Consider the following 12,640-nt stretch of genomic DNA (forward strand, 5'->3'; position numbering starts at 1 on the left):
TAAAAAGCCATTGGGCTTGGAACGGATTATTTCTTTTTCCACTAATCGTAATGGGAAATATTCACTTGGATTTCGAACAAATCACTTCTCGATCCACCTTCTGGAACGGATCGTGGTCGAGAACCGAGGTTTGTACGGTATTTCTATTTCCTTCGATCTGAAACGGCCTAAGATGCTCCAAAATATCTCCCGGTCGTCTCCGAGTTGGACATTTATGCCTGGAGACGGTGTCGTTACGTTGCAATTATAACTTGAGAAAATGAAACAAGCCTGTTGTTTGCTCCAAGGGCAGCAGTTTCTGGAGTTTTTGTTTTTTTCAACCGAACCAAACTACCACTACTAGGAGTGTAGCAACTGGGCAACGTACAGCAAAGACGAGTTAGACATGCTGCTTATGTTTACTTTCGATAATAATGGTAAAAGTTAAAAAATAATAATAATAACAGAAATGCTGTTGCTTTAATGACTGTCGGAGTATGTGAATAATGAAGAAAAAGTGATGAAACTGGACGAGATTTTCTCTTTTTTGAGTAAAAAAGGTCTGGTCTGAAGCCGATGTAGAAAGCACAGGATGAGATGGTGTATAATGTTAAAATTCCACCTTGGCGTAGCTTGATCGAAGATGAAAGCACAGACAAAACCGTGCACAAAAAGCTAATTCTGTATTTTAAAAATAGGGGACATCATAACAATCACCCTAAAACTGTTTGGTAGCATCATTCAGCTTTCAACACGCATCGCTAAAGATATTCAGCAAGCAATAATTCAGTTTTACACAAAGAAAAACAGATGGGGTAATCATTGTGGGTTAAAAAAAAAAAATGAAACAAAGTTGGAAGCGACATTTCAAATTTATAATTTATGACTTCAACAAAGTATACGTTGCGACTGATCATAGAAAGTGTGTGTCGCAATGGTGAGAAAAGATGACGAAGGCTTGGTTTGGTTGGCAATGTATTTTTTTTTGTTTGTTGACATTTTCAGTGTAAGTTTGCAAAAAACACAAAATAATAATGAAGCATTTTTAGTTTAGATTTTCGATATAACACAAAAATACTTTTTTGGGGGACACAAAAAACCTCCCACATACACATTTCTTCAAAACCTATTATCCGATTTTCCGAATTTTTGCCGCATTGTGCCGAGGTTTAAGTGGCCATGCCAATAGGACTGAGCATTTTGACATTTCCGGTCAATCTTGTCACGTTGTTAAACAAAAGCGCTTTCCCACTCTTGGTTTTTTTTTTTTTTTTAAATAGTTCGACGTATCATAAAAGCACTAAATATTACCATCAAAGTCAACGTAATTTCCGACAGGGATACCATTGTGGGTTAAAAAAAAAAAAAAAAAAAAAAGGAAAAGTTGGAAGTAACATTTCTAATTTATAGTTGATATTTGGCTTGGTGTGTATTTTTATTGTAATGTTTTTTTGTTTGTTGACATTTTCATTGCAAGTTTGCAAAAACAAAATTGTTCTTAAAAATTTTTTGATGGGAACGAAAATGCTGTAATCTGACTCTTCTCTTTTAATGAGGCATGTAACTTCAATGGATGACACCGATCTGACCACAGTGCATACGCCTGATGCTGCCCACAGTGGTCAAAGGGGGCGCTCACGGGCTTAGCGTGTTTGCTCAAGACACGTCAAAAATTAGAGGAAACGTTGCAACTCAGTTAAAATTACATTTTTCCAAATGTCAGTGGTTGTGTTTTTTTTGTTTTTTTTTTTTAAACGGAATAAACTACAATTGTTAAAAGGGTTTATTCCGTTCTTCTGCTTAATAAGCCCCAAATGCTCAATATTGCCCTTTTCCGGACTTCGGCACCATCTTGTGTAGCAGGAAGAAAATCCCACACGTGCATTTCTCAAAATCGTACGCGTCGGTGAAAGCGAAACAATGTGCAGACGGACCACTTTTCGAACGAATCCAGCACTCATTCAAATTGACACGCATTCAATTTCCACCAGTCGATACGCAGAGAGAGTTAAATATGCCTCTTAGAACGACAGCGCGGAAGCGCCCAGGGGCGGGATTGATGGTTGGGGATCGTAAGAATGAGCCGAGGCACATCCTCGGCACTTCCTGGGGGGGCAATCGGACCGAGAGGCTAATGAAGGGTCGCTTTAATGAGGCTGATGGATGAAGAAGACACGCCATGCACGTGCATGATTTAGGGTCAGCTCGTTGGGGGGGGGTCGGCAAAAGCCAATAGCGTGACAAAGACACAATACAAACAACCTACATTCTTGCTCATAATGTCAACAGGGTCACTAGGACACAGTAGTACACAGTAGATATATTGCAGTAGATACGTAGGTACTACAGACACATTGTATTGTATTGTATCAACTATCTATACTATCGCATTAATAACATAGTACAACCAATAACGGAGAAACAAAACTAAAAAGTAGCATCTGAGCAAGGGATTAAGACAGGGGCGTCAAACTCATTTTTGACGCGGGCCACATTGTCGTTCTGGTTTCCCCTCAGAGGGCCGTTATGAATTCAACCATAAAAATCATTTATCGCCTCATCATATTGACACGTGAAATATATGAATTACTTTTGTAATCAGAAATCAAAAGGTATTTTTTTTTTTAACCATTGTCGATGTTTGAAAACATAAAAACGCTCGCAGTACCTCAACGTTATCACTTATGATCATGCAATTTAAAATTTGGATACAGATTTCAACAAGAAACATGGAAGTTGGCATAAATGATTTTCCTTTGCAGGCCAGATAAAACTGTGCAGCGGGCCAGATCTGGCCCCCAGGCCTTGAGTTTGATACCTGTGAATTAATACATTCCATCTTGGTATTTACTAAGTATTCAATTTATTCTTAAATATGCTTGTCACATTTTTATAATCATTCCAAAGTGGGAAGTGTAATCTTAGCAGTTTGGCAGTGATAATTAGGTATTAATGATAGCTTGCTGCTTATGATGACATTGACGTAATCTAAAGTCACATTAGAAAAACGAATGCAAAGAGGTATAAATATGAATAACAGTATAACATTGTATGTAACAGTATATACACATGTATCTTGAGTCTATATAGTAACTGCCTAGTGTCCAAGCAGCAGTATTCACCCCACACACAGTGGAGAGTCGTATATCAATGCACAAATGGCGAAACATCATCAAAAGTAGCAGCATTAGCAATAACAATGACCCGTCCTTGCTTCCGGGAAGATTATTGATTTTCCATCCCTAATGAAATAAGGCCCACCAACCTGGCGGAGCACCGACAGGCAGCAGTCGCGTTCATTCAGCGCCTGGCTAAGTCACGTCACGTCACGTTACGGAAGTTGTTCTCCGCTTGGGACGAATCTAACATCGCGTCCGACTCTTATTGAACGCTAAACATTTGAATGTAACTCCAGCGTTTAAAGGTCCACTGTCGTGAAATGCATGATTTTTAGTATGTTATTAATGAAAACACAGCAGCCGGTAAGGATCCATACGTTTTTTTTCCCACCACCACAGAACATGATTTTGACGTATTTCTCATTTTGTAACTTTCGCCATGAAAATCCTCTCGAGAGATTTGTTTTGGTGAAGAAGCAGGAAGTGACGTACGGGGCAGTCGCGCACTCAAGAGGACTCGTTTGTTTCTATTAGTTTTACGTGTGGGAAGTTAGCTCGGTGTTCCTTCGTGTTAGCCAAAATGCCGGCTCGTTGTATTTGCTGGGTATTGCGCAAGTACTCGGGAGGATGGATTCGCTTTTCATACTTTTCCAAAAGATCCGGTTCGTCGTGAAAAATGGTTAGCAGGTGTGCAAAGGACGAGAGCTTCGTGGGTTCCAAATGAGAGGTAGGTGTGTATACAGCTACAAAAAAAAAAAAAAAAAATAGTTGGGAGAAGGCGTAATCCGTAAGTCAGGGGTGCTAAACGTGTCGATGTGCGCATCGGAAGGCTCCCGTGCAGCAGCCGCTGAAGGACGGATCGCGACCGGCCTTGTCGACAGGGCCGAGCCAGCCAAAGTCGTGGTGGCTCTTCGTGGATCTGACGGGGAGGCGGTTTTGCCACGGTGTCTTCGTCACTCGCGGGCGGCGTTCTTCTAATTACTGCCGCGCGGAGGTGGTTTGGCCGTGATCCGGATATCATCTAAATATGGCTCGAAACGAAAGGGTAATATCGCCCCGGTCACTTCACTCGGTTGTGAGGTGTTCTCTTCTTCCGTGTCAGAAGCGTGTTCGTCTCCCATAGTATGTGGCAAAGCGTGTTTTCAACAGCGAATGTGCGGGGTGATGTCACAGGCAGTAGATGCAGCCAATATGGCGACCACTTGGATGTCGAATTATACTTCCACAACTTTGCGCATGGATGACGCGCTCTCCGTTCAAATTTAATTTTTCGTGTAGACATTGAAGTGAATATACTTATATGTATTTTTCATTTCAGTATCTGTTTTAGAATGTTTATAGGGATGACACTAGACCTTTAAACACCAAAATTAACATCGTTACGCAATCATCAACCTTCAAACAACTGCTAATTTAACACACTTGGAGCATCGACATACAAATACAGAGTGTGGAAAGGCGACAGTTCGACACCAAAATGTTGAACCAAACCATTCGAGTTTCTCCACCGCCCACTAGCTCAAAACTAAAATATAAGCACAAATGCTGTTGATGGGCTAACAGTACTTAACCTTGGTGTTACGGTACGGTATTTACAAACAACTTCTATTATAACATGTTACACACGTGTCTCAAAAATATATAGAGGGGGTCTAACACGATACGGTATATTATATTATACAGTAATTCCTCACGTGGGGCTTGCTGCTAAGCGTCCTCACTAAAAGCTCCAACCTGCCTGCTTCCTCATTCAAAAGCTGACGGCCTGGACGCAAGGCCCGATTGTGCTGCGTGGTTAAAGAAGCAATGACAGTTTAATTATGCCAAATTGTGATTTTTAACATTGTTGGAAAAAGGACTGAGGCCAGCAGGACGGCGGCGGCGCAGCCCGCTTAAGCGAATTTAACGTTAGAGGAGTGATGGAAGCCTGCCGGCGAGACGTCCGTTTATTAGGAAGCAAACACCCCGAGATGGAAGCGAGGACTCGCTTTCACAACCAATTAAACATCGCAGCGCACTCGGCCTGGAATATTTCAACAGCGGGACGCCTCCAAACAGCCTTTGACACAAAGCTGCACTTTATTGCTTTTTGTTCCTTCTGCCTCTGGAGCTCTTGCTTGCTCGGTTTGATGCTCGGTGTGTGCCACGTGCGAAGCAAGACGGATTCTTACGGTCACGCGCGTAATAAAAATAATAATAAAAAGTTTACCAGTGCTTATTTGACAATGAAAAACGCTTTGTTAAAATTTTAGAAATGAAAGTGGAGGCGGCACGGCGGAGCAGCTGGAAAGGGGTTGGCTTCACAGTTCCAAGGTCCCGGGTTCAATCCCGTACCCGCCTGTGTGGAGTTTGCATGTTCTCCCCGTGCCTGCGTGGGTTTCCTCCCACATCTCAAAAACATGAAACATCAAATTGGACACTCTAAATCGGGGTGTCAAACTCATTTTCGTCGCGGGCCACATTATCGTGTCGGTTTCCCTCAGAGGGCCGTTATGGTGAAACCATAGAAATCCTGAATCGCCTCATCATATTTACACGTGAAATTTATGACTTTTTGATTCAGAAATCACACATAATGGGGTTTTCAACCATTGTTCATATTTGGTAACACAAAAATGCTGATAATACCTCAACATATCATTTATAGTATATGAACATTTCAAATGTTGGGACACATTTTCACCAGAATCACAGATTTTGACGCCGATGACTTCCCTTCGCGGGCCACATGAAACCATGCGGTCGGCCGGATCCGACCCCCGAGCCTTGAGTTTGACACCAGTGCTCTAAATTGTCTCGAGGTGTGATTGTGAGTGGGGCTGTCTGTCTCCTTGTGCCACTGCGATTGGCTGGAAACCAGTTCAGGGGGTCCCCCGCCTCCTGCCTGATGACAGCCGGGATAGGGTCCAGCACTACCAGTACCGCATGTCTATAATCGTACTCATAAAACCGCTCCAATGCTGATACCAAGCTCTCATATACAGTTCTGTAAATCATGTTTAAATATTTCATTGTGGATACAATTTATATTTGGGGAAAACCTGTACCGTGTTCATTAAAAGTTTGCATTTTTTCCAACAAAATACAATGAAAACATTAGTCATCGATATTGAAAGACGTAATGGCAAGCCCAAGTATCTGTATTGGCGAGTACTCAGAAGTAAGTGTTAGTCTGAAAAACGTGGCATTGGTGCATCCCGACAACTCACAAATTTATTTTTTTTAGCATTTTAAGCTTTCATAAAATTGTGAAAGTAAGCCAACTACCAAATTTTTTCACATTTAAATTCGAAGCATTTATTTTATATTTTACCTTTTAGAATTGTTCATTTATAAAGTTTTAGGAACAATTTATAATTGTGCAAATTATTTTCATTGAATCATTGAATAAATACAGACTTGACTGTCCTGATATTTAACCCTCTCTGGACCAAATGAAATTCTGCAGAGAAAAATCTGATATTTTCAGAAAATGAAACTATGGACTTAAAATTTTCAATTATATTAAACCTGCCCGGAAAGGGAAGGGGTTGCTGGTCCTGAAGCCCAAACAACGGCGAAAGGCCGTGTGTCAATCTTCAAAGAACAAAATGTTCTAGGGGCTTACGGTGATACGAAATATTTTTTTTTTTTAGTTTGACATCCGTTCGACCGTGTTTGCTTGTATTCTTGTATAACACTCACTTGACGACGGCGCTGTCCGTGAAAGCCTTCTGACCGGCAGCGTGGCTTTCGGCCCGCAGAACTGCCGTCAATTCTCGGGCCTCACTCAGCTCCCTCTCCATGTCTGAACGGAGATTTTGGATCGGGACTCGGCTTCAGTATGAATTCCACGTCACACGGCACGCTGGTTCACCTGCGTGTACGCTTTTAAGCGCCTGCAGTTCGATCTGGAGGCTCCTCTTCTGTTTCAGTAAGTCGCTCGTGTGAGAGTTACTCTGGATCATCTCCTCCATGTCTGAAAAGGGGAAAACGAGAGAAATTCTCAAACTAATTTCTGATTTAATTTAATTCACTGATGAGAAGTGAGCATGACAATATTCAACGCTCCACCCACCCCTGCATCTACTTTATATCTCCTGATATGAATCACACTTTGAAACACTTTCATCAACTCCCCAAAAAAATGAGAAAAATACCATAATTTCCGGCCTACAGAGCGCATCTGGTTATAAGGCTCAACCAGTACGTTTGTAAAGGAAATACCATTTGGTACATCCATACGCCGCAGCTGTGTAAAAGCACCAAGTGCCTACATTGGAACACGAGATATTTACAAAGAAAGACGGTACACAAGAGAGTCTAACGCTAGCACCGCGGTAATGCTAACGCTTGCGCCACGTTAATAGGGCCGTTTAAAGAAAGAAAGAAAATGAAAATAAAAAAATCACTGAGACACGGCAGTAACACAATAGCACAGCTCTAACAGGGCTGGACCGGTAAAAGTCACTTCCTCGGCACATATATTCCACCGGTCTCAGCCTTACCTTTTCCACTTCAGTGCCCCCTTGCGGTTGTTAGAAAAAAAATGTACAAATTAGCCGCATTGCCGCATAAACCGCAGGGTTGAAAGCGTGTGAAAAAAGTCGCGGGTTATAGGCCGGAAATTACGGTAAATGTTTTGCTTCTTTCTCAGTAATGTGAAGAGCTTCTACTTGTGGGGTGGGGAGAAAAAAAAAAAAAAAGTGGCACATGTAACGTTGCAGTATCTCGAGTTCTCTTCTGCTCTTTGCATTACAAAAGTGAGGCAAGAAAACCGTCCGTCCTTGCAGCTAAAGACCACTTGTCCTGGTTCAGGTCACGGGGGGTTAGACCACTTCCTGGCTGACTTTTGGGAAAAACGTGGACTAGATCCTGAATTGGTTGTCAGTCAGTTGCAGGGCAACCATGGACACTATTGCTGAGTGAGAAGTGAACCCAGGGGAAAGTTTATAAAACGGCGGCGAGGCCGGCCGTGATGTACGGATTAGCTGAATCGACAATTTCAAAGTGTACCTAATGACCTTTGTACAAAGAGTCCAGCTCCATGTGCAGGTCGAGGTCTTCGGCGAGCGTACGGCCTCTCATCCCTGTGCTCCCGCAGAGACTGAAACGGCAGTTGAAGCTGCAGATCTCCCGCAGGAATTCTCGCTCCTCGTCCTTCAACGCCGTCTTCATCCTTTCCTGGTGCGCGAGGTCGGGCAATGAGGAAAATTCTCAAGAGTTGCGAAAGTAAACTCGCGCTCGACGGGACGACACGAACGCACCAGACGTTCCTGGAGGTGAACCTTCTCGCCGAGGAGCTCCTCGCCTTGCTCGGATATCTGCTGGTGGTTTTTCTTCATCAAGCCCCACTGCAGCCTCACCGCAGACAACTGCTGGTCCTGCAACCCAAACGACAATGGAGGTCAAATACACGGCAGATGCCCGGAGAGGCCAAGCGGAAGATAAACTCCTCACACAAAAAAAAAAAAAAAAAGCAAATTTTTACAGATTAACATACATTAAATGCACCATAACCTGAACAGTTGAACTTAATTTTTCAGCAGTATTTTTTGTTGTTGTTTGCACATTTTGATGAGAGAGGCACAAGGATGATGCAACTGAACGGCAACAGTTGTCACACTACTTTATTGTCATCATCATCAGCACGTCGTAATACACCACACGTCAAAATAAAACCCGTCCATCCATCCATCCATTTTCTTTTCCCGCTTGTCCTCACGAGGGTCACGGGGCGTGCTGGAGCCTGTCTCAGTCAACGGGCAGGAGGCGGGTTACACCCTGAACTGGTTCCCAGTCAATCCAGAAACTATAAATACAGAATTTTATCGAAGATTTTTTTTTTTTTTTTTTAATTTAAATATCACGCGAGGGTCTAGGCTCAAGTGAAAGTGGCTTGAAAAATTTCCCATCTGAAATATTTTCAACTGATACACAAAATTGGTCCATATGTTAGCACGGTGAGCAGCTGGTAAAGCGTTTGCCTCACAATTCTGAGGTCCCAGGTTCGATCCCGGCCCCGCCTGTGTGAAGTTTCCACGTTCTCCCCGCGCCTGCGTGGGTTTTCTCCGGGCGCTCCGGTTTCCTCCCACATCCCAAAAAACATGCTACATTAATTGGACACTCTAAATTGTCCCTAAGTGTGATTGCAAGTGCGGCTGTTTGTCTGTATGTGCCCCGCGATTGGCTGCCAACCAGTTCGGGGTGTACCCCACCTCCTGCCCGTTGACAGCTGGGATAGACTCCAGCACTCCCCGCGACCCTTATGAGGATAAGCGGCTAAGAAAATGGATGGATGGATATCGAGTGATACCCCCCCATATAAATTGCTTACAAATGATGTGATTTCAAATATTTGGGAGTTGATTGTATTTTATTTTTCAAACAATATGTAGTACTCTTGATAATGTTTCTTTTTCATGATAAGGAGCATAACATAAAACAGAAAGACGTGTTTCTCCAGCATTGAAAGAGGCATTAAGGGCGAGCGGCAAGTGACGGGTCAGCAGAAGTCCGGCGTATCGGCACATTGAAGATCCGATCCGCTTTATGAAGATCCGTTTTATCTCCCCCCCCCCCCCCACCCCACCCCCCCATTTGTTAGTTCAGCGAAGCGGTGGATCAATAGCGAGTGCCAGCGTCAGATCGGTGCCTAATTTCCACCGGATAACATCAGCCGGCGCTGGCAAGCACGCGCAGGAGATGCCGTGACCGAAACGAGCGCGCTTGAGCAACCGCTCCCCGTCCGGTAGCGTCAGATCGACAAATCTTCGAGCGAAATGCGTGCGAGCCAACGACCGCAACCTCTCCTGAGCCGCCCCGAATGAAAAACAGAAATGTTTACGTGCCGCTGCCGTGTTTACGTCCCGGCTGATGTACGGCGGCGGCGTTTAAAAAGGAGCCGTCTTGCCGCATTGAAGCTGCTTGGATTAGCGGTTCTCAAAGTTTTTGGGTCCAGGGACCGCTTGTAGGGGATGAAAGTTTCCCCATCACCCGCTAACAACTTTAATTAAGCCTATTAAATGTAACTACCACTTGTGGCCCTACATGCCATTAGATATAAAACATTAAAAAAAAGGAATCCTGGAAATGGTTAGAATCTTATGAAAGATTTGCAAAATCACATTGAAGTCAAATGTAGCCAAGTCAATTTAAAATATCCGATTATATTTTTAATGTGCCCTTTTTTGTTGGAAAAAAAAAAAAAAAATGGAACGATATTTTGGAACAAAATGTTCTTTGCTTCCAATAAAAATACGACAACATCCATCCATCCATTTTCTTTGCTGCTTATCCTGACGAGGGTTACGGTGAGTGCTGGAGCTTATCCCAGCTGTCAACGGGCAGGAGGAAGAGTACACCCTGAACTGGTCACCAGCCAATTGCAGGGCACATGGACACAAACAGCCGCACTCACAATCACACCTAGGGGCAATTTAGAGTGTCCAACTATCCATTCATCCATTTTCTTTGTTGCTTATCCTCACGAGGGTTACAGTGAGTGCTGGAGCTTATCCCAGCTGTCAACGGGCAGGAGGCGGGGTACACCCTGAACTGGTCGCCAGCCAATCGCAGGGACCTCAGAACTGTGAGGCCACCGCTTTCCACCTGCTCCACCATGCCTCCCAAATAGGACAACATTCAAAAAAGAAATTGGAACGATATTTTTTCTTTTTAAATACGCCCTTTGTTCTTAAAAAAAAAGACAATATTCTAAAATTTTAAAAATGGGACTTTATTCCGGTAATAAAAATAAAATGTACAGTTTGGGGAAAAAAAAAAAAAAAAAAAGATCGTCAGCTAATTGAGTAAACTGGACTCTTCTATTTTTTGACGGTTCTGTTGAAGTGAAGGGAAGCAATTCATAAGAAATTTATTGAACTCTCATATTAAAATTTTGTTTTTCTCTCCCCAATTTCCAAGACTCTGCTAATTATGTATATATATATATATATATATATATATATATTTTTTTTTTTTTTTTTTTTTTTTTTGCAGACCCCGAGCTAAGCACTCGCACACTCCCGAAAACCCAAATTTGAGGACCTCCAGCGGCGCCCTCCTGCGTCACGCAATATAAGCAGCGGAGAGTTGACCCGCGACAAACCTTTTCAGAGCCTCTTAAAGAAAACAACATTTGTACTGCCGGATTGCTTTTGTCGAAAGCGGCGTAATCGCCGAGCGCGGGAGAGATAAACACCTTCACGTTGAGTTACGGTCGTCCCAAAGCGTTGGCAGCTTGTTGTTTCCACAGCGACACGCATACGAACCGTCGCGCTCTGTGAAGGTTGCGGGGTCAAAACATTGCGACTCGACCGTTTTGCACATTTATCGTGACGATTTCATCAAAGAGAGAGGCTTATTGATTCGGATTTCGATTGAAAAGGTCAATAATGAATTGTGTCCATGGTCTGTTCGCAGGCCGTGCGACACGGTTCTCTTATTGAAAAATGCCACGAGATGCGAAATTATTTATTGCACAAAACACGTGCAGTAGTCTGGAGTGCCCGCCCACCCGTCGAGTATGAAATTAAACAACCACGTCGGTGTTTGATGACCTTTTTCTCAAATCGTGTCTGTAAGCAAGTACTGCTCAAGAACAGAAAACGCCACAACAGGTTTTTGATCCATCAAGTGAAAAATACATTTCCTCGTTCAGATCAAATTAGTATTAAAACATTTTTCCTTGCAGAGATGGCAAGTGTTCTGATATTACCAGATTTGTGTTTTTTTTTTTGTTTTTTTTTTACAGTTACACATCTATCCATCCATTTTCTTAGCCGCTTATCCTTACAAGGGAGTGCTGGAGCCAAACCCAGCTGTCAACGGGGAGGAGGCGGGGTACACCCTGAACTGGTTGCCAGGCAACCGCAGGGCACATCGAGACAAACAGCCGCACTCGCAATCACACCTTGGGGCAATTTAGAGTGTCCAATTAATGTTGCATGTTTTGGGGATGTGGGAGGAAACCGGAGTGCCCACCTGGAGAAAACCCACGCAGGCACGGGGAGAACATGCAAACTCCACACATTCGGGTCCGGGATCGAACCCGGGACCTCGGAAACTGTGAGGCCAATGCTTTCCAGCCGGTCCACCGTGCCGCCTATTTTCCAATATTAAACAACAATACCAATGCAAATATTAATCTAAAGTGCAAGTATTATTGTTGTCCATGTTCAATCCTCTGTGACTTTGAGTGTGTGTGGCTTTAATTAAAAGGACAATACCGACGAGGTCTTTTCATTCTTATTTTAAAAAAAAAAAAAAAAAAAAAAGGTCAGAATCATTTTTCGGGCCATTTCAAGATCAAACCCGGGTCCTCAGAACTGCAAGGCCAACGCGTAACCGGCTGAGGCACCGTGCCGCCTAACACTCACTAATGATATTCAAGTGATCATGAAGTGAGATTAATTAAAGTTCGAGGTAAATATTTTTGGGATTACAACCACAACCATGGGAAGTTGTGGGAAAAGAAAAAACGAGGGGGGATTTATTATTTGCCAAATTCTGCATTTTTCAGCAATTGGGCTGCATTTACAGGAGCGAGGTGGAAATTCACT

At 43.2% G+C, this 12,640-nt stretch overlaps 1 protein-coding gene across 6 annotated transcripts in view; it reads right to left on the bottom strand.

The window, feature by feature from the left end:
• ccdc172 (coiled-coil domain containing 172) overlaps nucleotides 1-12,640 on the bottom strand; it is a 119,203-nt gene that overhangs the window by 104,990 nt on the left and 1,573 nt on the right. For all 6 annotated transcript variants that reach the window (XR_009797506.1, XM_061837814.1, XM_061837815.1 and 3 more), the window contains exons 4-7: nucleotides 8,345-8,461; nucleotides 8,102-8,261; nucleotides 6,955-7,056; nucleotides 6,783-6,885 (exon numbers count right to left, since the gene is read on the bottom strand). Coding sequence is in view for 5 of the 6 variants with exons in the window: in XM_061837814.1 (XP_061693798.1) it covers nucleotides 6,783-6,885; nucleotides 6,955-7,056; nucleotides 8,102-8,261; nucleotides 8,345-8,461 (482 nt within the window). In the remaining variant the exon portion in view is untranslated. The remainder of the gene's footprint in view (nucleotides 1-6,782; nucleotides 6,886-6,954; nucleotides 7,057-8,101; nucleotides 8,262-8,344; nucleotides 8,462-12,640) is intronic.

This window comes from Syngnathoides biaculeatus, chromosome 12, assembly GCF_019802595.1.
Source record: "Syngnathoides biaculeatus isolate LvHL_M chromosome 12, ASM1980259v1, whole genome shotgun sequence".
Classification (NCBI taxonomy): domain Eukaryota; kingdom Metazoa; phylum Chordata; class Actinopteri; order Syngnathiformes; family Syngnathidae; genus Syngnathoides; species Syngnathoides biaculeatus.